Below are 26,241 nucleotides of genomic sequence, written 5' to 3' on the forward strand. Positions count from 1 at the left end.
CTAAACAAGAAAGGAGAAACCAAAGTATTTTTAGACAGGTACTCGACATAATGATGATCATTGCTTTGGTGATACACAAAAAAAACATGGTGGCTGCGTCACCTAAAACGAGCCCCACTCTATGGTTTAAATGCAAAGTTTGCCTGTATGGCGTCAACACGAAAGACCTCTTTGTGGGCCACACACCATTATTATTTTATCCTGGACATTATAATGTGATTTACGTTGTGATGTGGCATGAACACTGCGATATGCTGATGATGTCATGCTTGAAGCTACAACTTGTCCTGCAACAAATACAGACATGGGCCGATTGTCTTTCACAGTTTGGGTTTTGTCTTAACCCTGCAAAAGTAGAGTATTTTGAAACAACTAATGAACATAGATTTTCGTGGCTCATTGTATTAAAATAAAGAAATAAATATGCTAACTGGATTAAAGCCACTTATATATTTATTTACTTAACAAAGCCGAGCTTTCCACCAAATTACTATACATTGGACTTCATCAGGGCATGTGAAGGTCTGCCTCCGACAGTGAACAAAGAAATTCTTTGAAGGAACGTGGAAGTCTGGAAGTCACGGCTATACTATCCATGGCCCCCACACTAACTGGACCCAGATCGTCGTGCTTTACTCTGGTGGTTGAAAGAACTGACAACGTCCATGAAGAAAAACTGCTATACATCAGGGGACATAGCACATACTGTGAAGATCAAGGAGCCTAACAGGGACAGTACAGATCAGGACTAGAAAAAATAAAAATGTATTCTTTCCGTATGTGGCAGGTATAATTGACAGAATATGGTGCATTCTTAGGACATACAATATAATTCCAGTTTTCACCACAGACCGGAAGCTCAAATCCCTGTTTCGACCAGTCAAAGAAAAACTCCCTCTTGAAACACCAGGCGTCTGTGAAGTTCCATGTGGTTGTGGTTGCTCATATATTGACATGACAGAAAAGGCTTGTTAGCACCAGGGTGAAAAAAACACATCAGGTCAGTCAAGATTGTCACTCTTTCATCCTCCATGGAAAATGCTATAAGCCAGTCTGACATAGCAGATCACTTCTACGGTACAGACCATGAAATCTGATTTGACCAGGCGAAGGTCATCGCACCTGCAAAAGACTTCTATGATCGATTTGTAAAGGAAGCCATAGTGATAGACCTGCACCCAAATAACATCAACATGGAAGACAGGTGGGTTCGAACCCCACTGTCGGCAGCGCTGAAAATGGTTTTGCATGGTTTCCCATTTTTACACCAGGCAAATGCTGGGGCTGTACCTTAATTAAGGCCACAACCACTTCCTTCTCACTCCTAGCCCTTTCCTATTCCATCGTCACCATAAGACCTATCTGTGTCGGTGCAATGTAAAGCCAATTGTAAGAAAATAAAATAAATATCAAATACATGGAGACCTGTACTCCAGAAATGCATGCTTAACATCAACATGGCACAGCACAATACACTCAAGGAACTGTCGACAGAGGGTGGTGAATCAGTAACTTCCCTCCTAACCACCACAGCACTGCTCGACGATCCCTGAGTCCAGTTGGTGTAAGGGCCATGGATAGTATGGTTGTGACTTCCATGTTCCTCCGAAGAATTTCTTTGCTCACTTTCGGAGGCAGACCTTCACATGCCCTGATGAAGGCCATTGTAATTTGGCGGAAAGCTCAGCCTTGTTAAATCTCTCTCTCTATATATATATATATACATTGCTCAGAATTTAAAAAGGATGGTATTTCTGTATCAGTTGTCACCGGTAACAAGGAAATGCCCTTTTTACTTTTCCGTAATTTCTGTCTTCTGTCTGTCTGTCTGTCTGTCTGTACATGCATCACGAGAAAACGGCTGAAGAGAATTTAACGAAAATCGGTATTCAAAGTTGAAATAAGTCGCTACAATATTCACGCTGAGTGAAATGGTAGTTTAGGGGAAGGCCTAAAAGTTAATTCTCAGATATTTATGTTATTAATAGTCGTATCTTAATGAAAATCGGTAGGCAAGGTCTGGGAATAAGTCGATACAATCTAGGCTATAAATAATTGTATTCACGCTGAGAAAAATGGTAGTTTAGGGGAAGGCCTAAAATGTCATTCTCAAATATTTATTAGTGGTCCTATCTTAATGAAAATCGGTATGCAAAGTCTGAGAATAAGTCGCTATAATTAGGCCATAAATAATTTTATTCATGCTGAGTGAAATGGTACTGTAGTTTAGGAGAAGACCTAAAATTTAATTCTCAAATAATAATGTTATTAGTGGTTGTATCTATAAATACTACATAACTAAAGGTATATGGTATTAAATTTCCGATCATTTATGTCTCGTACATTGTTACTATACCGGCTATGATCAAAGAGATATTCATGACTTTGGATTTTTGTTGCTAAGTCCATATCAGCGCAGAATCACGAGAAAATTGGTAAATAGTATTTAATGAAAATCGGTATGTGAAGTCTGAGAATAAGGAACTACAGTCTACGCTATAAATAATTTTATAAGATGCCCTAATATCACAGAGTCGAAAGAAAACTAAATGTGAAGGACTACAATATAGAAAGCTCATAAAATGGATCAACAATAGCATTACGTTGACTATTGTTTGTTGTGATGTGCTTTGTGTCTTCTGTTGTCACTCATCTCCGATAGATAGGATTACTGCTGTGTACCGAGTATTTTTTTTTATTTTTTTATTTGCTTTACGTCGCACCGACACAGAAAGGTGTTATGGTGACGATGGGATAGGAAAGGGCTAAGAGTGTGTAGGAAGCGGCCTTAGTTTTAATTAAGGTCCATCCCCAGCATTTGCCTGGTGTGAAAATCGGAAACCATGGAATACCATCTTCAGGGCCGCCGACAGTGGGGTTCGAATCCACTATTTCCCGGGTACACGCTCACAACTGCGCGCTCCTAACCACACGGCCAACTCACCCGGTCGTACCGAGTGTTGCAGTCTGCCTGAATATTGGCGGGAATTAGATGGGGAGTTGGATAACTTTCTTCTTTAGCATGCCATTCCTCTGGTTCATAAATTTTCTGATACTACTGGTACGTATTCGATCCCTACTCTGAGGCACTGATTGGAGTGAGCAGTGTGCATATTTAATGGAATAATGGCAGAAGAGTGCGGTTTTCCGTTTGATCGAGTATTTTATATGATAACATTGCATTTAATTGCTACATTCCTACTGACATTTTTGTAATGACCTATGTTGGCTTCAGTTAGGAAAACCACAACGTCAGTCTTTCTGAGAATCCCGTAGCGAAGCACGGGAACATCAGCTAGTAAATATATAAGTGGCTTTAATCCAGTTAACATATTTATTTCTTTATTTGGAAACAAGTTCGGCTGATGGTTCCATCCAAGTTAATGGTGCAGATCTTCAGGAAGCTCATTTGTTCATATACCTGGGATTGTACCTGCAGGGTGAGGGCAAAATCAACAGTGATGTTAAAGTGTGAGTCAGAGTAATGTAGTCAAAGTGGAGGGAAGTTACAGGTACTTTGTGTGACCGCAGAATGCCGGTCCACCTAAGTCAATGATCTACTGAACTGTTGCATGTCCAATGGCATTATATGGAACAGAATGCTGGCCTGCAACCAGAACTATCCATAGTCAACTTCATACAGTGGAAATGCACATGGTTCGCTGGACAATGGGTGTCTCCCTCCAGGATCACATCTGAAATAACACTCTTAGGCAGCAGTTTGATATCACCCCCATTCAAGATAAAATGTGAGAAAGGTGACTACAATGATCTGGCCACGTTTTACGGAAGCATCTGGAGGAGTCGACAGTACATCCTGTCATCTTGCCATCAATAGCCAACAACCATGTGACAGACCCAAGCAATGATGGCAGGACACTGTCAACAAGGAGATGAGAATCTGCAGCATTCTTCCAGCTGATGCCGAGGCCTGAGTGAAGTGGCAATCACAGATTCTAAAAGTGGACCCTGCTCCAGTAGAACAACACGATGATGGTGATGATGATGATGATGATGATGATGATGATGATGATGATGATGATGATGATAGTTGCCTCTGTGGATCATTGGTAGTGTGTTGGCCTCTCGATCGCAAGGTAGTAGATTCAAACCCGGCAGAGGTAGTTGGATTTTTGAAGGGTGGTATACAAAGTCCATTCAACACACCATGTTATACGATGTCAGCATGTAAAAGATCTCTGGTGACAGATTTGGTGTTTACCCAACAAAATTCATTAAAACTCAGTCATAGATGTCCAAGAGAGTTTTGTTTAACTGTGCCGTATAGTAATCCCAGAGTAAAACAGAACATCAGAATTGACGAACAGGCAACCAGATGGTATCACATTAGAATGTCTGCACCGGATTGCTGAAATGATATGGTGTATGGCTTTTAGTGCCGGGAGTGTCTGAGGATATGTTTGGTTCGCCAGGTGCAGGTCTTTTGATTTGACTCCCGTAGGCGACCTGCACCTCGTGATGAAGATGAAATGATGATGAAAACAACACATACATTCAGCCCACCGTGCCAGCGAAATTAACCAATGATGGTTAAAATTCCCGACCCTGTCTGGAATCGAACTTGGGACCTTTGTGACCAAAGGCCAGCACGCTAACAATTTAGCCATGGAGCCGGACACCCAGTAGCTGAGAACATACGATTCTTTTTCTCTTCTATTATTATTATTTTTTATGATGGTGGTGATGATTTTGTTTTCACAAGGTACAAGATATAGCTACACTGAGCATTTCTCCCTTTAGACTGTCAATTGACGAATTAACAGACGTTAACTTTGATAATAAAATGTAACAAGTTCCAGGTATACAGTTTCTCCTGCTTACAATTCACTTACACTCAATACTGTTTGTGCTGTACTTCTGATCACTGAACAAACCAATTCTAGCATGAAACATGCATCCACACAGATGGATTGGGGAGGACAAGGCTGCATCTGACAGAGTATGCATATCTGTCGTTTAGACTCCTCTTGCCTGTGATGCTTTTGCTCAAACAGTTCAATAGCAGTTGAGGTGATTTGACACCATAGCGAGTGATCCTTGGCAATTTGTAGCCCACATGTGAGGACTGATGTTTGTGATCTTCATGGTTTGAGTTACTATTGAGAAGATGACTGGTTTGTACACCATGAGTTTGGTATGAACTATTAGGTCTTTATTCCTGAAGACTCTGTCGGAAAGCTGATCAACTGCCAAATGGACAGCATGGAGTATATTTTCCACATCCTCTTCTGAGGTGCGTTATCTAGACAAGGTGTTTCCAAGATACCAAATATGTTCTGCCTGTTTCAGAGTCATATCTGAGACAGACACATTGAACTCTGCAAGGCTATTTCCTAGGGCAGGGCAAGAATTTCTTCTTTCTTTCACTGATGGTGAAGCTTGAAACTACTTTCTGACATAAGAGCAGGTGATGCATTGTAATCAGCATACAGCACTTCCAACTATCCTGGTCACATCAGTTAAGCAACGTGAACAATGTCTCGAATTGAGATTTCCTACAAGATGAGAGCTTAAATCAATGCCAGAGTTGTTGGTAGATGGTGTATTATGAACCATAACAGCCACGTACAGAGCAAAGAGCACTGGGACAAGTGCACACCCTTGCTCCAATTCATGTGTGATAGGAAGAGCATCGAACATGTTTTTCTTATTAACTTGACCAGGCATACCATCATAGAGTGCTCTAACTAGGACAATAAAGCGTTCAGGATAACCAAAGTGTCTCAACACTGTCCATGTAGCAGAATCAAAGGCCTTTCCTAGGTCATAAGCATAATAAATGAATAACAAGATCAGCTGTGTATAAAGTACAACTGTCTAGCGAACCTTATGAATGCCCATGTTCATCGCCAAAGTCGTCTTAGATCAAGATGGCAGCAAACCACTTCACATTAACCTTTTTTTTTTTTTTTTTTTTTTTTTTTAGGAGATTGTTTACCCTTCTCTGGAATGTACCTTTACTTGATGATAAATCAAGCTCATGTCTCTTGTTAATTGATAAAGAGGTCTGGGAGACTGATATGAAATTAGCACTAGATTGTTGTGTGCTTAATGTGAGAAATGTAGCAAAAGTCTTTGAATCTATCAGAACAAGAAGGGACACTGAGAGAGAACAGTGCAACAAGTTATTCCAAGTAGAAATATCCATTTAAAATTCTGTGAGGAAACTCAGGTCAGCTGCCTTTCTTGTATTGTACAGTGGTGACACATTTATTGCTCTTAATACCTGCTGTATGGAATGATTTCTACTTTGGATTTCTATTCCTTATAATGTCTGCAAGGAAGAATGTGTTCTGTCTAACCGGTTATACTTTTAAATAATATGTTAATCAACCATGATGATGCATTACATGCAGACTGGTTTAATTACCCAGATTGTTGCCTTGGGAGCTACCCTGTGTTTACTACTACCTGAATTTACAAATACAGGTTTATCGGGCACAAATGCACTTTCATTCCAAAGAAACTTGGAAGCACATTTTTGCCCCTTCCATGTCCCAACCTCAGCTTCAACACGTTCTCACAACACTAACATCATCTATCAATCAGATCAATCAGATTTTCCTTACAACCACTTTTGCTGTCAAAGTCATACTTTTAGTCACGTTCTGTACTAGCAAACATGTCATCTAAGGTGACATCACTTGCTCATTTTCCTGCAGAACGTGAACCACTACTGCCACAGGAAGTCTGCATGCAGTCAGCCAGTATATCACTGAAGTAAGCTAACAGTGTTCCTCTAGTCGCAGATTCTCACTCAGAAAAGTAATTCAGATATGTTCTAACTAGTTCCGAGCCTTTGCGAGGGATGCCAGATCAATGTATTTAAGATTCATGACCGGGCGAGCTAGCCGTGCGGTTAGGGGCGCGCAGCTGTGAGCTCGCATCTGGGAGATAGTGGGTTTGAATCCCACTGTTGGCAGTCCTGAAGATGGTTTTCTATGGTTTCCCATTTTCACACCAGGCAAATGCTGGGGCTGTATCTTAATTAAGGCCACGGCCGCTTCCTTCCCATTCCTAGGCCTTTCCTGTCCCATAGTCACCATAAGACCTATCTGTGTCAGTGCGACGTAAAGCAAAATGGCCAAAACAAATAAGATTCATGTGCATTGCATTTACGCAATAGCTGTACCACAAACACAATTTTGAAAACTTGTATACATGACAGTTCTGCAGGCAAGTGAGCGAGTGATGTCACCTTAGATGACATGTTTGCTAGTACAGAAAGTGACTAAAAGTATGACTTTGACAGCAAAAGTGGTTGTAAGGAAAATCTAATTGATCTGATTGATAGATGATGTTAGTGTTGTGAGAACGTGTTGAAGCTGAGGCTGGGACATGGAAGGGGCAAAAATGTGCTTCCAAGTTTCTTTGGAATGAAAGTGCATGTGTGCCCAATAAACTTGTATTTGTAAATTCAGGTAGTAGTAAACACAGTGTATGTGTATATACATGCTCAGTACTTAAAATGTTGAAATCGGAGATCAGAACTTTAAAAGATGTTGAATAACCATAAGGAAGAAGAGATTGGTTGAAATGTGGGGCAAGGTGAAGGACAGGGTGAGTACTGTAATCTTTTCAGAGATAAAGGATAGTGTGGAGAGAATAAAAATTGGTTAGTACGATGATTTAGTAGTAACTTGGTGGAAGGATGATTTTAACCACTAATATTACTATTTAGCGAATGCAGAATTGAAATGCTAGCCTTATAGCATCTTTTCAGTGGGTCATTTCCAAACACACAATGTACAAATGAAGATACTGGTATTGGGAATTTGAAGCATTTCAAGTCATAAGAATTAGTAACTGCACCGGGTGAGTTGGCCGTTTAAGGGCATGCACCTGTGAGCTTGCATCCGGGAGATAGTGGGTTTGAATCCCACTGTCCGCAGCCCTGAAGATGGTTTTCCGTGGTCCCATTTTCATACCAGGCAAATGCTGGAGCTGTACCTTCATTAAGGCCATGGCTGCTTTTTCTTCCCACTCTTAGCCCTTTGCTCTCCCATCGTCGCCAAATTCTTTCTGTGTCGGTGTGCCGTAAAACAAATTGTAATAATAATTAGTAACTGCAAACCAGAAAATGTTTATGTCCAAAATGTACAATATACTTTCTTCTTCCAAGCGCAGGGGGCTGACAATCCGTCCCTTTTCTTTTTGTCTAGATCAAAATTGATGAAACTATTAACCAAACCCCTGCTTAATTATCATATGAATTATGTCTCTGTTAACTGAACCACACACAGTGAAAAAGTTGAATAAAGATAGCAGACTTGTATGAATTGAAAATAACCTCTTGGACATAAATGGATTAAGACGTAAGCATGCTGTAGTTTTACATGACTGTTCGTGTAGATTGATGTCTCTAGGCTCAGAAAAGAGCACACAAAATTATTATGAATCCAATGATTGTATATTTAATATTTTCCTTTTTTCTTGTTAGTCGTAGGTATCTGGCTGTTAAGAATCTGAATGACTCATCAGATACTTTACATAAAGTACCTCGTCAGAGCAAATATGAGGTTGGTGCTGCTGAATGGAATCCAAGCTCGTTCAACAAAGAACTCTGTGCCATATCTGTAAGTATATATTCCCAACGTGCAGTGATCTCCCCAGAAATTTTCATCAGCCAGGTGGCAGGAATAATTAGCCGGATGGGCAATTCTACGTAAAAAATGAATTATTATCTCAGTTTATCTCTGTCAGGGCATTAACACTAATATCTGGCATTTAAACATTAACTGCAAAATTGAGCTATTTTAGTGTTATCATGAACAAGACATAAGAGTATTTTGAACTAGTGTTCTAATGCTCGTTCATAATCATGTAACTCCAGGGTTTATCACTTGGTTGCTGTGGAGTACCATACGGGTTGGTAACGTCATGAGGAATAGAGTGCTTGTATGTGATTCCATGCTAATCCATACACTGTTCGCACACGGCACTACGCAATAGTCAGTCAAGCTAAACATTTAAACTCCGACGTAATTGATGCAATTTTGCTGACAGTAGTGAAGATTATTAAATAAAGTTTTACAGTATTTACATTTTAATTTGGAACACCCAATGACTCAAATATTTATTAATATTATATAACTAGCATATGTTTAGTTTGTTAACCAGGCGGCCTGTAAAAACGGCAGGGCGGTGCACCCATTAAAACGGTCCTAGGGAGAACACTGCAGTTTGTGTATACAGTGAAATCTGCCAATAAGGCCACCTGCACGTAGTGGTCACCTTAATAAACAGCCATTTTTCTCTGGAACAGATTCATTTTCCGATAAAGCCTGGTTTAATATCCCCTCCGTTAAGCAGTTGCCCAACACTGCGGTCAGACAGATTTCAGAAAGTGACCAAGTAAAACCGCTCCAAATACTATGTTCATCCTTGAGATGGAGTAATAAAATCGCCTTTTTTTTCTTCACATCTGGCCATCCAAATAGTATTGTAGTTTCTCTTTTCTGGGGTACAATAAATACCGCCCTTCTTCCTCATCCTATCTTCTCTGTAGCTTATGGGTAAACAAAGTTGTAAATTACCCATAACAATGAATGGGACAGTGTGGTTGAACATGCCAACAATATGGAAACTCATTTTAAAATTATTTTTGTGGAATAATGTTTAAATGGGTGTGCTGCAGTTTTTTGTTGGTTGTTAGATATTTAACTTCAGTTGTAGTACTATATTCAGTCAGTGAATGTGTAAGGTACAATGTGTGATAAGTCAAGGGTTGTTTTAACTGTGAAAGAGAAGGGAAAAATGATTCTTGAAAGTGAGAAAGGAATTTTTGTAGGAAACTTGACAAAATAGCCAAGTGTTCCAGGGCACAAATGAATAATGCAACATACAGCCACTTTGTCACATTTTAGGTGAACAGTACAGCGAGAATTCGGTGTTGCATCTGAATAAACTTTTATAAAAGAAGAGATATGGAAATACTACAAATGAACCACTCTGAAAGATTTTATTGCAAATCAGGTGAATTTTGAAAATGTCTTTCTACAGTAGCAGTAGGAGAATGGACATCTTAGCCTATAAGTAATCAGACGGTGTGGGAAATATAACAGACCCCACAGTTCATTTCAAAATGTCCACAGACCAGCCGAAGATGTCAATGGGGAAAAGAAGCTGATCTGTGAACCGACCATACCCTGTTACAAAGATGTTTGGCTCTATGGCTAAATGGTTAGCATGCTGGCCTTTTGTCACAGGGGTCCCCGGTTCGATTCCCAGCTGGATTAGGGTTTAACTTTCATTAGTTAATTCCCGTGGCTCGGGGGTTGGACGTTCATATCGTCTTCAGCATTTGAAATCATCCTCACAGATGCACAGGTCGTCTATATGACGTCAACTTGAAAGACCTGCCACACACCATTATTTATTTATTTATTTATTTATGTATTTATTTATTTATTTATTTATTTATTTATTTATTTATTTATTTATTTATTTATTTATTTATTTATTTATTTATTTATTTATTTATTTATTTATCAATCTATTTATTAGCTAGCTTGATTCTTAGTAAATTTGTGGAAGCAATTTAACGTAAAAACATTCCAGAACTGCTAATTAGATCTTTATTAGCTTTTCAAGGTTCAATTTCGTTGCTTAGAAATCATTGCTATATGCTCTAACCTTTGTTCTGTAATGACATTATAAGAAAAATTAAATCAACAGAATTATTATTGTAAGCCAAAATTATAAATTTCATTTACTCGTTATGCTTTGTCCATTGTGGTAACCTTCAGCTGAGGAAAGTTTTTGTAAATAAAAGAAAATAGCCTACTCTACTATATGTAGTACATGCTACTTTTAATATTGTTATATCCTCAAGTGACCGTAAGCCCTGTCATAACCCCCTTTGGTATTTCCTGGAAGGGTTGAATTAGTCAGACCGGGGACCTCCCAGCCAGAGTGGCGGCAAGGCCAGCCACCCCTTGTGTTGTGCTTTTGTTTTGTTTTCTCTCGGGCCTTTTGGAACATGAAACGAGAATGTTCCTTCTCTAGCTGCATTGCAAAGATTCCTGTACTTCATCATGAGGGATATAAAAACAAGGCTAGCCATGAACAAGAGAGTGGGAGTTGCACAGCTGTAGTGCTGGCTGTCATCGTAGCTGTTGTGGGTGGTGAGTGTTTCACTAGAGTTAGTGTCAATGACAGTAGTTTTCTACTGTTGTCGATGTTATGTGGTGGAGCTTGATACCAGTAGTCATTGTTGCAGTGAGTGAATGAGCAGTAGTATTGCTCGTCACGGTTGTCATCGCTGAGTGTATTAGAGGAGTACAATGGAGAGTAATGTTAAAGTGTTGTCACTGTTGTTTAGTGGTGCAGTGTTATTGTCTTGCCAAGTAATATGTGCTGAGTAGCTCACTGTATGGAGTGGTCACATATGATTGTATGAGTGACAGACTTCTCTGGAGTTGAACCAAGAAACAGTTCTTGTGGGTTGTGATTGCTAACGGACTGTGTATTCGAATGTGTGTGCGTGAAGTTGCTGAATGGAGTAACCATGCAAGCGAAGGGAGATACCATCCATCTTCATTTTCCCTTGTCCAGCTCCTGCCAGTCAGGGTGTTGATGGTACACCATCACTCATTTTTAGGCTATTGTTACAATGGAATTGCCACTTCCAAAGACAAGCAAAGGGAGATAATAATATAATAGCATATTGAACTAACTTCAACCAACACAATTTCAAAGATAAAGTTCAGGGGAGAAATGTCAAATGCTTTTACAATAACTACAGGGCTCAGACAAGGTGACGGATTATCCCCATTGCTCTTCAATGTGGCTCTAGATTACACGTGAAAATTTGGCAGAAGGATAACCCACCTAAAATCAAAATTGGAGCAAAACCCTCAATAAGAACAAACTGCCTAGAGTTCGCAGATGATTTAACTCTTTTAGCCCTTGACATGGAAGAAGTCTGTGCTCAGATCACCAGTCTCCAGAAAATTGCATTAAAAATAGGATTACAAATTTCCTTTGAGAAAACTGAGATCATGCCAATGAAACCCCTTGCCATAAATGAAGTCATCATAAATGATCACAAAATTAACATAGTCCTACAATTTAAATACCTTGGAGAAATCATTATGCACAACTTAAGTGAGAAAGCAACATGGATAAATAGAACCAACAAAATGAAAAAAGCAAGCACAATTTCTATCCTGGTCAACTTATAACAAAAAATGCCTGTCAATAGACACTAAGATCCAACACTACAAAACTGTAACTTTGTCTGAAGCCACTTATGCTTGCAAAACCTTGTTCCAAATTAAAAATGAAAGAAGAACTGATCAGCTTCTCAAAACTGAAAGAAGAATCATTAGAACTTGCATAAATAAAAAGTACTAGGTTGAAGGAGTCTGGAGAATCCTCCCCAATGAAACTATCGAGAGATTGACTCAATAACCAGCACGATGAGGAAGAAAAGAATCTCTTATTTCTTTCACATCTTAGGGTTACCAGAAAACAGGATTTTACGACAACTAGTGATGAGAAATCTGGGAAAGAAGACAGGAGGGCATTGGATTTCAAAACAGTTGGACTTGAAATTACAGATGCAGAGAACAAGAATAAAATTACCATACTGGGCAGATAAGAAGAATCAAACAGTACAACCTTCAAAGAAAAAGTGTACATGGAAGACTTAAGTGGTCCAATGTGGCTAATAATAATAATAATAATAATAATAATAATAATAATAATAATAATAATAATAATAGCGTATGGCCTCTGAAGAGACCTTGTGCAGGTCTTTTGAGTTGACACCTATAGGTGACCTGCGTGTCTGTGATGATTTGACCCTGCCTATGATGAATTCTAATGTTGAAGACAGCACATACACCCAGTCCCCGAGCCATCGAAATTAACCAATTAAGATTAAAATCTCTGTCCCGACCAGGAATCAAACCTTGGACCCCTTGGACCAAAGGTCAGCATGCTAACCGTTCAGCCATGGAGCCGGACAGTTAAGTGAGATGAAGGGTGAGCTATCAATCAAGATTATGGAGGAAGGGTGCCCGTTCCATGTAAAGACTGCCAAGTTGGAGATGTGCTCCGAGGACTAAAGACTTTGTAAATAGCCAATAATTTGGGAACTGTTGTAATCCATTCTCAAATATAAATTAGATCTTATAAGGGACAGTGGTTTATTTTTAATAATATATCGTAGGTCCTTCTGTAGCTAATCATTTGATGAAATAGACCTCTTCCCTAATGCCAAAATTTCATAACCTTAATTCAGCAGCCACCTGTATTAATGGCCTTTTTTAGAACAAGTGTTGGCCTCTTTTGGCATGTTTTATTGTGTATTAAAACATTGGTGTTCATATAAAATGCTGTGCCATAAGACCTACCTGTGTCGGTGCGACGTCAAGCCACTAGGAAAAATAAAATTGCTGTAGATTATATTTTATGATTGACCATTGGGTAGTTGGAAAAATCTAGCATTTACATTTATAAACTGACCAGATTTTTCTTTGGTTAAAAGAAACCACCTCCACCACCTATTCAATAAATGTTTATTATTGGGTGGGAAGTGTACTGCTCTCTAGGCTCTTCCCCATTCTTTTGTGTCCATATACTGTGTCCAATTTCTAACAAATTGAGATTTTCAAAAACATTTGTTTTAAGAGCATTCGAGAGTTTGAGTATCTAAATTTAGTGAGGAGGAAATCTAGACTTTCTTATCCACGAAAGAGGAAATATAATAGGTGGTTCTTGAAGTATGATCTACAGAAGTTGAAGGGATAGGAGGTCTAAGGATTGCAAGCTTGCCTCATACCCCAGCGCTGCCGGTTTGATTTCCAGCCTTGTCGGGGATTTTTACCTGAATGTGAGGATTGGTACTAGGTCCACTCAGCCTATGTGTGGACAGTTGAGGAGCTATGTGATGGTGAGATAGCGACCCTGTTCTAGATAGCCAAGAACAACGGCTTAGGGAATTCATCTTGCTAACCATGTGCCACTTTATAATATGCAGACCTTTGGGCTGAGCAGCAGTCGTATGGTAGGCCAAGGTCTTTCAGGTCTGGTTTTTCCTGAGGTATAGAACTAAAAACCCTTCTACAAGTTATTTCTGGGATTGGTGGAGCCACCCTGGCTTGTTTTGAGATTTGATGTCAGGTGAAAATATAAACTCAGGTTCCATTGGGATTGGAACTTTGAAGTTGGAAGGGAAAACTATCTGTTTCTTGACATTGCTTAATAATGTGCACCATTCTGTACATGATACAGAAATTGACGTTCATAAAGGTCATTTTACATTATATAAATAAAGAGAAGAAATATATTAAGTCGTCACCGAGCACGCAGTGAGAGAATCACTCATTCCTTGATTTTGTCATGTCCCACTGCAGAATAGTTTTGCACGCATGTCTGTTCTTGTAGGTATTCCAAGTTCATTATGTTCTGATTTACTTGGCAACTGTTGCTTGTTGGTGAAGGTTCGTTGTTGTTGTTGTTGTTGTTGTTTGCGGTGCTTTGTTGTAATCCTTGCAGTTCAGTGAGATTTTCCCTCAGATTGCACCTTGTTACATTAGTATATTGAGTATATGTGAATTATATTGAACTATGGGTGACAAGACTGGGCGAAAAGTGTTACAATGGATAGATGAAGTGGAAAATGAGATGAACAGGAAGGAAGAAGCAGGTGAAGATTCTGATGATATAATTTTCAGTTGCAGTAGTAAAGAAATAGATAATGTTGAATAAATTGAACAAAATTCCAAAAATGAGTTTTTGGGAATTGAAATGGAACCTATTGTTGCAAATTCTGACCAAGTGGCACAAAATAGAGCCATATACACAGGGAAAGATGGAGTTACCACTTGGGATGTACACTGCAGAAACACAACACACAAAACTTGGTATAGGAATCTCGTGAGACATCTACCAGGTGCCAGAGGACAAGTACAAAATAAAAATTTGACAATGGAAGCATGGCATTTATTTTTCCATGAAGACACTATAAAACAAACTGTGCATTATACCAATTTCTTATTGGCAGAAATGCATAAAAGAATCACAGATCAAAGAGATGTTTGTGGTACTAATTAAATACCGTACATTTGTTACTAAAATATTGTAAAGCTACAATAATTCTTATGAAAATAAATACAAACAGCTTTAATTAACCAATTAAGTCTAAATCTGTACTATAAAGATGATTTTTTTTCATTTATTTAATCTCACCCTGTGCCCACTTCTGTTCCTAGTAACCACGCGTCCTGTGTTGGGTAAATTGAGTGATAGTGAAATAGATTGGCAGAAATGTTCTGTTTATACATCATATTTTTCTGAAACACATTTTAGTTTGTTCAGGATATTTATATATACATTCTTATATACATTTATATGTAAGTATATTCCTTGTATTTCTTTCCTTCCTTTTTCCACTAATTTTTGTATCGCCATACATTTTTAGTTTGAAACTGTGAATTACCCCCTGTGGGTGGGGGATGCAGATGAAGAATACACCCGACGTATCCCCTGCCTATTGTAAGAGGCAACTGAAAGGGCGACCAAGGGATGATTGAATTAGAACCATGAAACTACTTGTGATTAGTACTATCACTCAGGGAACACCATGGGTCGCCTTTACGTGCAAGTAGTATCACTATGTTAGGTATATAATAGGTTTGTGATTAGTAGCAGCAGAGAACGGTTCACTGTAGGTTTCCAGTACCTGTGATTAGTATCACTATATGGGGAACATCACAGGCTTACGTTGCCTGTGATTTGTACCATTATGTGAGAAACACCATGAGTCTGGGCATTGCCTGTGATTAGTACCACTGTATGAGCGACACCGTTGGTCTGCGTTGCCTGTGATTTGTACCCGCTATGTAAAGAACACCACGGGATAGTACGAGTCCCTGTGATTAGTACACCTATGTGAGGTGCACCACGGGTTTGCGTTGTCACGAATGGTGCCATTATGTGAGAAACACCATAAGTCTGCGTTACCTGTGCGACGTACAATACTTGTGAGTAGTACCATAATGTTTGGAACACCATGAGTTTACGCTACTTTTGATTAGTACCGCAACTTCAGAAATACCATGGTTTAGCGATAAGTACCATTATGAGGGACCGTTGACCTGGATTTTGAACCCCTTAAGACAAAAAGCATCTTTGATTCAGGATTGTGCTTTGGAAGCAGTCCATTGGTCAGTAATATAGTTTCTGGGAAGGTGAGGCACTGATTGTTTTAAATTCTTATTCATCTGTTCATTCTTCATCATCACCTTTTGAATTCTGGTCAGTGGATGCATTTTGAACTTCTAAATTGTCATTGCATTTCGTCTCATTTCGTACCATTAGAGGCCAATGACCTAGATGTTATGCCCATTTAAACAACAAGCATCATCATCATCATCATCATGAAATTGTGAATTTACTGGTGTTCAATGTTTGATAAATTCATTTTCCTCCCTAAACCATTTGTATAATAGAATATGTAGAATGATAGGAATATGAACACACAGTTGAATAAATACACTGACAGGTCAGTGTGGAAAAAGGGAGCTACTCAATAACATTGTATTTATCTAATTAGGTATTGCTAGTTCATGTTCCTATCTTCTTGGAAGTTGCTTAATTCCATTACTTTTCTCATAGAATAGTGTATCACCTGTTTGTTTAATTAACTTGGTTCCTTTTTTTTGTTATAATTTAGAGTGGCCAACGTGTGGAGATTTTGTGTTGGCGTACTGGTGGTGAGCTAGTTCAAACACAGTCTCTACGGTCGCACACTCGGGTTGTTAGTGATCTCAATTGGCATCGGTTTGATCCCAATCTCTTGGCCAGTTGTTCGATAGACACTTTTATTCATATATGGGATGTACGAGACCAAAGAAGGCCGTCATTATCATTGTCAGCAGTTGGTAAGCATAATTTCATATTATTGTTATAATATCATAGCAGACAAATACAGAGGAGTAACCCTTTTGGACTGCACTTACCCAATTTTATCCCACCTAATTTACAACAGGATAAAAAACATTCTGGAACCACAACTTGGAGAATGTCAAGGAGGATTTTGCCCATACAGATGTTGCCCACACCAAATTCTCAGCTGAAACTAATAATGGAATATTACAAATACAGAAATAAACAGCTGTTTATTTCATTCATAGATTTCAATAAGGCTTATGATAGTGTATACACAGACCCACTCCTTTAAAAATGCTCAGATCACATGGCAAACATCCTAAATTAACAAAAATTATTGGACTAACTTTAACCAACACAATTTCAAAAGTGAAGTTCAGGGGAGAAATGTCAAATGCTTTTAAATAAATACAGGCCTGAGAGGTGACAGATTACCCCTCTGCTTTTCAGTGTGGCTCTAGATTACATTATGAACATTTGGCAAAAAGAAAACCTACCTAAAATCAAAATTGGAGCAAAACCCTCAATAAGGACAAACTGCCTAAGGTTTGTAGATGATTTAGCTCTCTTAGCCCTTGACATGGAAGAAGTCCATGCTCATATCACCAGTCTCCAGAAAATTGCATTAAAAATAGGATTACAAATTTCCTTTGAGAAAACTGAGAAGAAGAAGTCTGGAGAGTCCTAACCAATGAAAATGTCTGTCAAGAGATTGACCCAGTTACCAGCACGATGAAGAAGAAAAGAATCTCTAATTTCTTTCACATCTTACGATTTCCAGAAAACAGGATTTTATGATAACTAGTAATGAGAAATCTGGGAAAGAAGACATGAGGGCATTGGGTCGAAGAAATTCAAGAGGATCTCAAAACAGTTGGACTCGAAATTACAGATGCATGGAACAAGAATAAAGTTACCACCCTTCTTAAGAATCTCAAATTTTCAACTGAAATGATGCACAGAAGGCGTGCAGAGATTTCATACGAATTAAGAACACTGCGATCAGAACGAATGAAGAATTACTGGGCAGATAAGAAGAATCAAGTAATACAGCCTTCAAAGAAAAAGGGTACATGGAAGACTCAAGTGGTCCAATGTGGCCAGTAAAGTTAATAGTAATAATCATCATCATAGCAGCATATTAGTATTAAGCTTATTATGTATAATCAGTTTTATTCCTGTATTATTGTGTGCTTTTAAAATGCTTGCTTGAATTTACAATCTACCGTATTTCCTCATGTATTAGACTCCTAGCGTATTAGATACCCCTCCTCCTCACACTTTTTAAGACAAAGAAAATGAAAAAATTAAAGCTTGCATTTAAGATTCCCCCCACCCACATAATTTGTCAGAGAAAAACAACAATTCCGCTTCATAGTGGGTACAGGCCATACTGCAGCTTCAATGACATCACACAAATAGATGATTAGTTTCGTCCGTCTGACCCACACAATGCAAGCACGCATCAAAGTCATGTGGTATGTCTGTCTTTCGTAGTTAAGAAATATATTGGTCTCCATAGCGTACTGCAGTTTCGATGACATCACGCAAATAGGTGAGCAGTTTCGTATATCCGACCTGCATATTGCAAGCATGCATCAACCATGTGATATGTCTGTATTTTATAGTGAAGATTCCCAGTACTACCAGAGATTTAAGAATGCCATGAAGGTCGGTATGCAGTAAAATGTTAATTATTGTGCTGGTGGGGTGATAGTACCTAATGGGGAACGATGTAAGTACTTAGGTGTTAATATAAGGAATGATCTTCATTGGGATAATCATATTAACAAAGTAGTTAAAGGTTACAGATCTCTTCACATGGTTATGAGAGTATTTAGGGGTTGTTAAACACCACACCCAGGAAACTGGAGTTGGGAAATGATGAATAAGGATATAAAGGAGAGGGCGTATAAGTCTCTGGTTAGACCACAGGTAGAGTATGGCTCCTGTGTATGGGATCTTCACCAGGACTACCCCGGCTCCTTAGCTAAATGGTTAGCATGCTAGTCTTTAGCTACAGGAGTCCCGTGTTCGATTCCCGGTGGGGTTGGGAATTTTAAGCATAATTGGTTGATTTTGCTGACCCTGGGGCTGGGTGTATGTGTCATCTTCATCATCATTTCAGCCTCATCACGACGCGCAGGTCGCCTAGGTGCGTCAAGTCAAAAGACCCGCATCTGGCGAGCCATACTTGTCCTTGGGCACTCCCGGCACTAAAAGCCATATGCCATTTCATTTTTACCAGAACTACTTGATACGAGAACTGGAAAAAATTCAAAGGAAAGCAGCGAGATTTGTTCTGGGTGTTTTCCAACAAAGGAGTAGTGTTACTAAAATGTTTGCAAACTTTGGGCTGGGAAGACTTGGGAGTAAGGAGACGAGATGCTTAGCTAAGTGGTAGGTTGCATGTAACTATTCTCATGTTTAGACCCGTATTGAAACATGTATTGAATAGGTGGAAGACAATAATAAAAATTGTATGCAATTTATAAGTGGTAGGTTTCGAGCTGTCAGTAGTGAGTTGGTGTGGAATGACGTAAGTAGAAGAATAAGCTTAGTGGAGCTTTTAAAAGTAGGAAAGATCATAATATGAAGATAAAGTTGGAATTCAAGAGGACAGATTGGGGCAAATATTCACTTATAGCTGGAAGTTGTTTCTATCATAGTGTAAGAAACATGTTATGGGACAAAGATGTGCCAACGGAAGCAAAGGATACTATGTACAAGATGTACACTGACTGACAGAGCAAATGCAACACCAAGAAGGAGTGGTCAGAACTTTATGGCAATTGCAGGGTAGACTGACGTCACTGAGGTATGCTCATGATGTGAAATGCACCGCTGTGCTGCGCACGTAGCGAACGATAAATGGGACACGGCGTTGGCGAATGGCCCACTTCGTACCGTGATTTCTCAGCCGACAGTCATTGTAGAACGTGTTGTCGTGTGCCACAGGACACATGTATAGCTAAGAATGCCAGGCCGCCATCAACGGAGGCATTTCCAGCAGACAGACGACTTTACGAGGGGTATGGTGATCGGGCTGAGAAGGGCAGGTTGGTCGCTTCGTCAAATCGCAGCCGATACCCATAGGGATGTGTCCACGGTGCAGTGCCTGTGGCGAAGATGGTTGGCGCAGGGACATGTGGCACGTGCGAGGGGTCCAGGCGCAGCCCGAGTGACGTCAGCACGCGAGGATCGGCGCATCCGCCGCCAAGCGGTGGCAGCCCCGCACGCCACGTCAACCGCCATTCTTCAGCATGTGCAAGACACCCTGGCTGTTCCAATATCGACCAGAACAATTTCCCGTCGATTGGTTGAAGGAGGCCTGCACTCCCGGCGTCCGCTCAGAAGACTACCATTGACTCCACAGCATAGACGTGCACGCCTGGCATGGTGCCGGGCTAGAGCGACTTGGATGAGGGAATGGCGGAACGTCGTGTTCTCCGATGAGTCACGCTTCTGTTCTGTCAGTGATAGTCACCGCAGACGAGTGTGGCGTCGGCGTGGAGAAAGGTCAAATCCGGCAGTAACTGTGGAGCGCCCTACCGCTAGACAACGCGGCATCATGGTTTGGGGCGCTATTGCGTATGATTCCACGTCACCTCTAGTGCGTATTCAAGGCACGTTAAATGCCCACCGCTACGTGCAGCATGTGCTGCGGCCGGTGGCACTCCCGTACCTTCAGGGGCTGCCCAATGCTCTGTTTCAGCAGGATAATGCCCGCCCACACACTGCTCGCATCTCCCAACAGGCTCTACGAGGTGTACAGATGCTTCCGTGGTCAGCGTACTCTCCGGATCTCTCACCAATCGAACACGTGTGGGATCTCATTGGACGCCATTTGCAAACTCTGCCCCAGCCTCGTACGGATGACCAACTGTGGCAAATGGTTGACAGAGAATGGAGAACCATCCCTCAGGACACCATCCGCACTCTTATTGACTCTGTACCTCGACGTGTTTCTGCGTGCATCGCCGCTCGTGGTGGTCCTACATCCTACTGAGTCGATGCCGTGCGCATTGTGTAACCTGCATATTGGTTTGAAATAAACATCAATTATTTGTCCGTGCCGTCTCTGTTTTTTCCCCAACTTTCATCCCTTTCGAACCACTCCTTCTTGGTGTTGCATTTGCTCTGTCATTCAGTGTATTATGTACCCATAACAACTTACGGAGCAGAAACTTGGACAATGACAAAGAAGGATGAGAGTCGAATACAGGCAGCCGAAATGAAGTTCTTGAGGAGTATGATACAGAAGAGTAGAAGAGACAAAATAAGGAATGAGAAAATCCGGGAAGAAATTGGAGTGGAAAAAATGAATGATAGAATAGAGAAGAGCCGACTAAGATGGTTTGGGCACATAAAGCGAATGAGCGACGAAAGAATGCTAAAAAAAGGTGATGGAAATGCAAATCCAAGGAAGGAGAGGCCGTGGACGACCACGATTGACATGGAAGGATACCATCCAACGCAGCATTATAGAAAGAAACCTGGACTGGGACACAGTGTTGGAGGAGGAGTGGTGGAAAGACCGAAGAAAGTGGAGAGGAACCATATTTGCCCCTAGCCAGCTACAGCTGGATAAAGGGAAATGATGATGATGATGATGATGATGATGATGAGGAAGAGGAGTAAGGGATGGGAATACATTATCAAGGGAAATGTTCGATAAATTTCCAAGTTCCTTGTAAATATTTAAGGAATAGCTAGGTGAACAATTATAAATAAATGTAAATATGAGGTAAACAACTGATAGGGAATCAGCCACCTGGGCAACTGCCCTAAATGCAGTTCGTTGATGATTTATTGGTGAGTTGATTGATTGAAATAGTGTATGCAGCTCACCTCCATTGGGGGCATTCCTGAAAAGAGCTGCGCACCATGTTGGGATGAGGATATGAGTTTACTTCAGTTAAGAAATATTCTCGGATGTTGTTATTAATAAAGCAGGCAAGATCATTAACACTGTAGTTGTTTAATATCCTGTAATTTTTGGAGAAGTAGGTTTAAAACATGATAAAATCATAAAACGATTGTTTTACTCATCAACATACCTAACAAATTATAAGTCTACTACGCGTTAATAAAAACATGGAGATAACGAATGAATGAAATTAAACCTTATGATAATAAAATGCATTACTTTCCAACCTTTAGTTATCTATAAATACATCAAGCTTTCCCTTTTTTTTTTTCTTCGTCCGGGACTATGTGGGCATTTAGAGATAGTAGAGATAGTATACCTAACCTAAACAAAGCAGTCGGTCTCTCTATCTCAATTACAGCATTTTAGATAAGTCCTGATGTGACAAATACAGAGAACAAGCATGAAATATACCTTCTATTAGTTCCAACTTCAATAAAACTACAAGGACAACAGTAGGGTAACTTGGAAGGAACTGCAGGCACTGCCCACTGCAGGAAAGGCAGTTAAAAGGCCGAGATCAAAGGCAAACAACTCAGTTAGGAACCTGGCTCAGTGGCTGACTACCTTGAAAATAAAACATCCAAAAATCTGAAACTAGTTTAATGAATAAATGTAAAAGAGAAATAACTAATTAAACTTTACAATTAATAAAAGTTGAAATAAGATGACTAAAAATAAATAGACTTCAATAAATATAATTCTGATTAAAACAACAATCTTTGAAAATTAATTCATTTTGTTACATTGATTAATTAATTGATTGACCTAAAAGAAAATTACTCATACCCTTTTCTCTAGAAATAATATTTGAAAATATTTCTCATTACGCAAGAAGAATTTGTCCTTGAACTTCATAACACATACCTTATTCTTTACAGTGAATATACAATATACTGTATATGGGACAATATCAGTCTTTACTCGAGATGTATTTGACCCCGAGTTCCACATCGTATGTTTTGGGTATACTGGTGACACATCAAAATGAGAACGGAAAAAACACAAAAATAAAAATTCAACAAAAATATCCAAGTTCCCCTTATTTGATGTACATTTAACTAGCAAACAGAATGTTACCCACTTTGAGGTATGTCAAGGCACAACACCAGAAATAAAATCATTAAATAAAAAATTCAGTTAAAAACACAGTTAAAACATTTTGCAGAAAATAACAAATCATGTAGAGAAACAATTAAGGAGGTAGAATTAAATCCACCTACAATTCAACATGGCAAACACCAAACAAAATCATAACAAGCCAGCCCAAACAGCCACATGTAGCATCACAACAAACTATCCTGGAAAGAAGTATGAAGCATGAAACATACCTCAAGACTGAAAATCTCTCAGGATGGCCCCTCAGGAGCATTGATGCCCACCCTCCTGATGAAGCTGGGAAGCAGAAACAAGCTCATTGCAGGCTGAGAAGAGATGGATGTAGAAGAATTGGAATTGATGAGGAGAGAGTCTGTTTATTAGTTGATGGCAATGTATGAAGATATGAAGATTGTCCTTTTCCTTTTCTGTTTTATGTTTGTCCTTGTCTCCTCTTTCTGTTGTTCCCTCTTCAGGCACTGACCTGCCTTTATGTTCATCCTATTTTGTGTTCCTTTTCTTGTTCTTCCTATCTATCTGTATATGACTTGAGTATATAATTTTGTTTATACTGATAATTTTCTGCACTGTAGACCTAGTTATGTGCTCATCACTTCTCTCCATGCTTCAAATTATATATATATTTCAGCTGGGGCTACACAAGTTCGATGGAACAGATTGTCCAGATATCTGTTGGCTACTGCTCATGATGGTGACATAAAACTTTGGGACCAAAGAAAAGGAACAGCTCCTGTTCAGTATATTGCTGCTCATTTATCAAAGGTTGGATATTTTTTCATATTTATTTTCATAAGGTTTTTAAAAAATCCTTTCATAAATGATATAGGGATAATGTGATATAATTATGAAGTTATTGGTCAGAATATAAATATTCTTTGCTATTTTTCCTTTTCAAGCATACATTGCTGTTTTTATATTTCTTGCAAATACCTTCGGCTGTGGTTTGTTAGGATTCTCTCTAGTCTACATTCTCTAGCAGTATATTAGTGCAGTTCTTGCCCAGCTCCATGACTAAATGGTTAGCATACTGGCCTTTGGTCACTGGTTCCGGGTTCGATTCCTGGCAGGGTCAGGAATTTTAACCATAATTGGTTAATTCTGCTGTCATAGGGACTGAGTGTATATGTCGTCTTCATCATTATTTCATCCTCATCATGATGCACAGTTTGGCTACGGGCGTCAAATCAAAAGACCTGCACCTGGCAAGCCGAACTTGTCCTCGGACATTCTCGGTACTAAAAGTCGTACGTCATTTCATTCCAGTTTTTTAGTGTAAGAGAGAAAGTTCTTGTTTTGAGGAATCACTTGGATTGAATATTAAAATATGAAAGATGCAACAAATTGAAAACCCATACGTGTACTACATCGTCATTATAGACTGTTGTGCCTTTTAGTATTCAGTCTGCAAGCTTCTGTGAATCAACTAAGTACCTCAACAATTCTCTATTTATGACTAGTTCTGCGACTTTGTTTAATTCCACACTTCATATCATTAAATCATTAAAAACTGATTCTAACCATCTTTGCCTTGGTCTCCGTTTACTTCTCTTACTCTCCACAGCTGAGTCCATTATTATTCTTGAACAGTTTTATGTTATCAATAAAAAGTTCCACCTGTTTGTACCAGCAACCATTCTCGCTACTTTCATGTCGGTTACTTCCATTTTATGAATAAAATATCCTTAGTCCACCCAGCTTTCACTCCCGTAAAGTAAAGTAAAGTAATTCTGAAAACAGACGAGTGTAAAATTAATTTTGTTTGAAGCTGACTTCTTTCTTACTGAATACTGCGAGTTCACTACATTAGCTGTACCAAACCTTGACTTCAATTTTGCTTAGTATACTGCCATCCTGGGATAGTACATATCCTGAGTACTTGTTCCAGTTTCATATTCTTTACCTGGCATTCGGTCCTATTAGATTTTTAAACAGAAAGGACTTTTTCCATTATTGTTGTTGTTGTTGTTGTTGTTGTTGTTGTTGTTGTTGTTGTTGTTGTTGTTGTTGTTGTTGTTGTTGTTGTTGTTGTTGTTGTTGTTGTTGTTGTTGTTGTTGTTGTTGTTGTTGTTGTTGTTGTTGTTGTTGTTGTTGTTGTTGTTGTTGTTGTTGTTGTTGTTGTTGTTGTTGTTGTTGTTGTTGTTGTTGTTGTTGTTGTTGTTAGAACACGGAATTTAATGACATAAAATCACAATATATTAAAAATAAACAATGCAGTAGGTAGTACAAAAGTGACCAAACAATTTAAAAAAATGAAAATAATCATTTGAATTTATTGTATGAAACTATTATTTTATTGGTGAATAACAGAGTTTAATGAGTTTATTGTTAATTTATTATTAAAATATATTGTAACTTGAATTAATTTCATAGAATACATGAAATTTAATTTATAGTAATTGAGAAAAATTTATATTGAAGTGTGTGTATGGTTTTTTGAATTACTTTTTTACAACATGTATGAATTACTATGTACAATGAAAACTTGGCAGAGATTCTCAAAGGAAAATGATTGTCTGTTGTCTGATAGTATGGACGTGGAAAAACTTCTCTCCATTTCAACAGAAACTACTGGAGCATATTCAAAGCATGCAATGTCTCCTGGATTTAACTCACTGTAAGCAAGAGAAAAATGTTCACCTGGCAAAGCTTTGCCAATTGAATGTATTGTCTTGTAACCAAAGTTCTTCTCTAACACCTTCTTTATTTTCAGTGCAATTGCTTCACCCACTTCACCACTCACACTATTCAAATTGTTGAAAACTCTATCCACAACTTATAGTTGATTCATTAGTTCCATTTGCGATTTTTCAAGAGCTGTTATGGCATTGGGAAGGAACCCAAAATTTGTTTTGAGGTAGGAAAGTGCACCCACAATTTCTTTATCAGCCAGCAGTTCTTGTGATGTTTTGATTGTAGCAGGCGTCAATCCACAGTCCCTGTCTTGTGAAAATGGGTGAAACTGGTGATGGAATGTCTGGTGCTTCTATTTTCAATGCTTGAACTCGAGAGGGATCTAGATTGAAAACTTTCTTAACAGATGCAATCAGTCCGTTGTCAACTTCAGGAAAATTAGCACACACCTCCTCTGCTATTCGATGTAATGCATGTGCTAAACATGTCACCTGCATAGAATGCATTTAAACAAAAATCAGCCTTTATATGTAGAGTACTGTGTCTGTTACAAGCAGCAGCACTTCGTTTCTAATGCTGTCAGGCCACAGTATTCTCAATGACTGGCCAAAAACTCTGCAGCTTGTTGAGTGGTCAACTTT

General features: G+C 39.1%; 1 protein-coding gene across 1 annotated transcript in view; it reads left to right on the forward strand.

The window, feature by feature from the left end:
* Window positions 1–26,241, forward strand: part of Wdr59 (WD repeat domain 59) — a 232,172-nt gene that overhangs the window by 29,559 nt on the left and 176,372 nt on the right. The window contains exons 3-5 of the mRNA XM_067144938.2: window positions 8,462–8,597; window positions 16,706–16,913; window positions 23,598–23,731. Coding sequence (XP_067001039.2) covers window positions 8,462–8,597; window positions 16,706–16,913; window positions 23,598–23,731 — 478 coding nt within the window. The remainder of the gene's footprint in view (window positions 1–8,461; window positions 8,598–16,705; window positions 16,914–23,597; window positions 23,732–26,241) is intronic.

This window comes from Anabrus simplex, chromosome 1, assembly GCF_040414725.1.
Source record: "Anabrus simplex isolate iqAnaSimp1 chromosome 1, ASM4041472v1, whole genome shotgun sequence".
Classification (NCBI taxonomy): domain Eukaryota; kingdom Metazoa; phylum Arthropoda; class Insecta; order Orthoptera; family Tettigoniidae; genus Anabrus; species Anabrus simplex.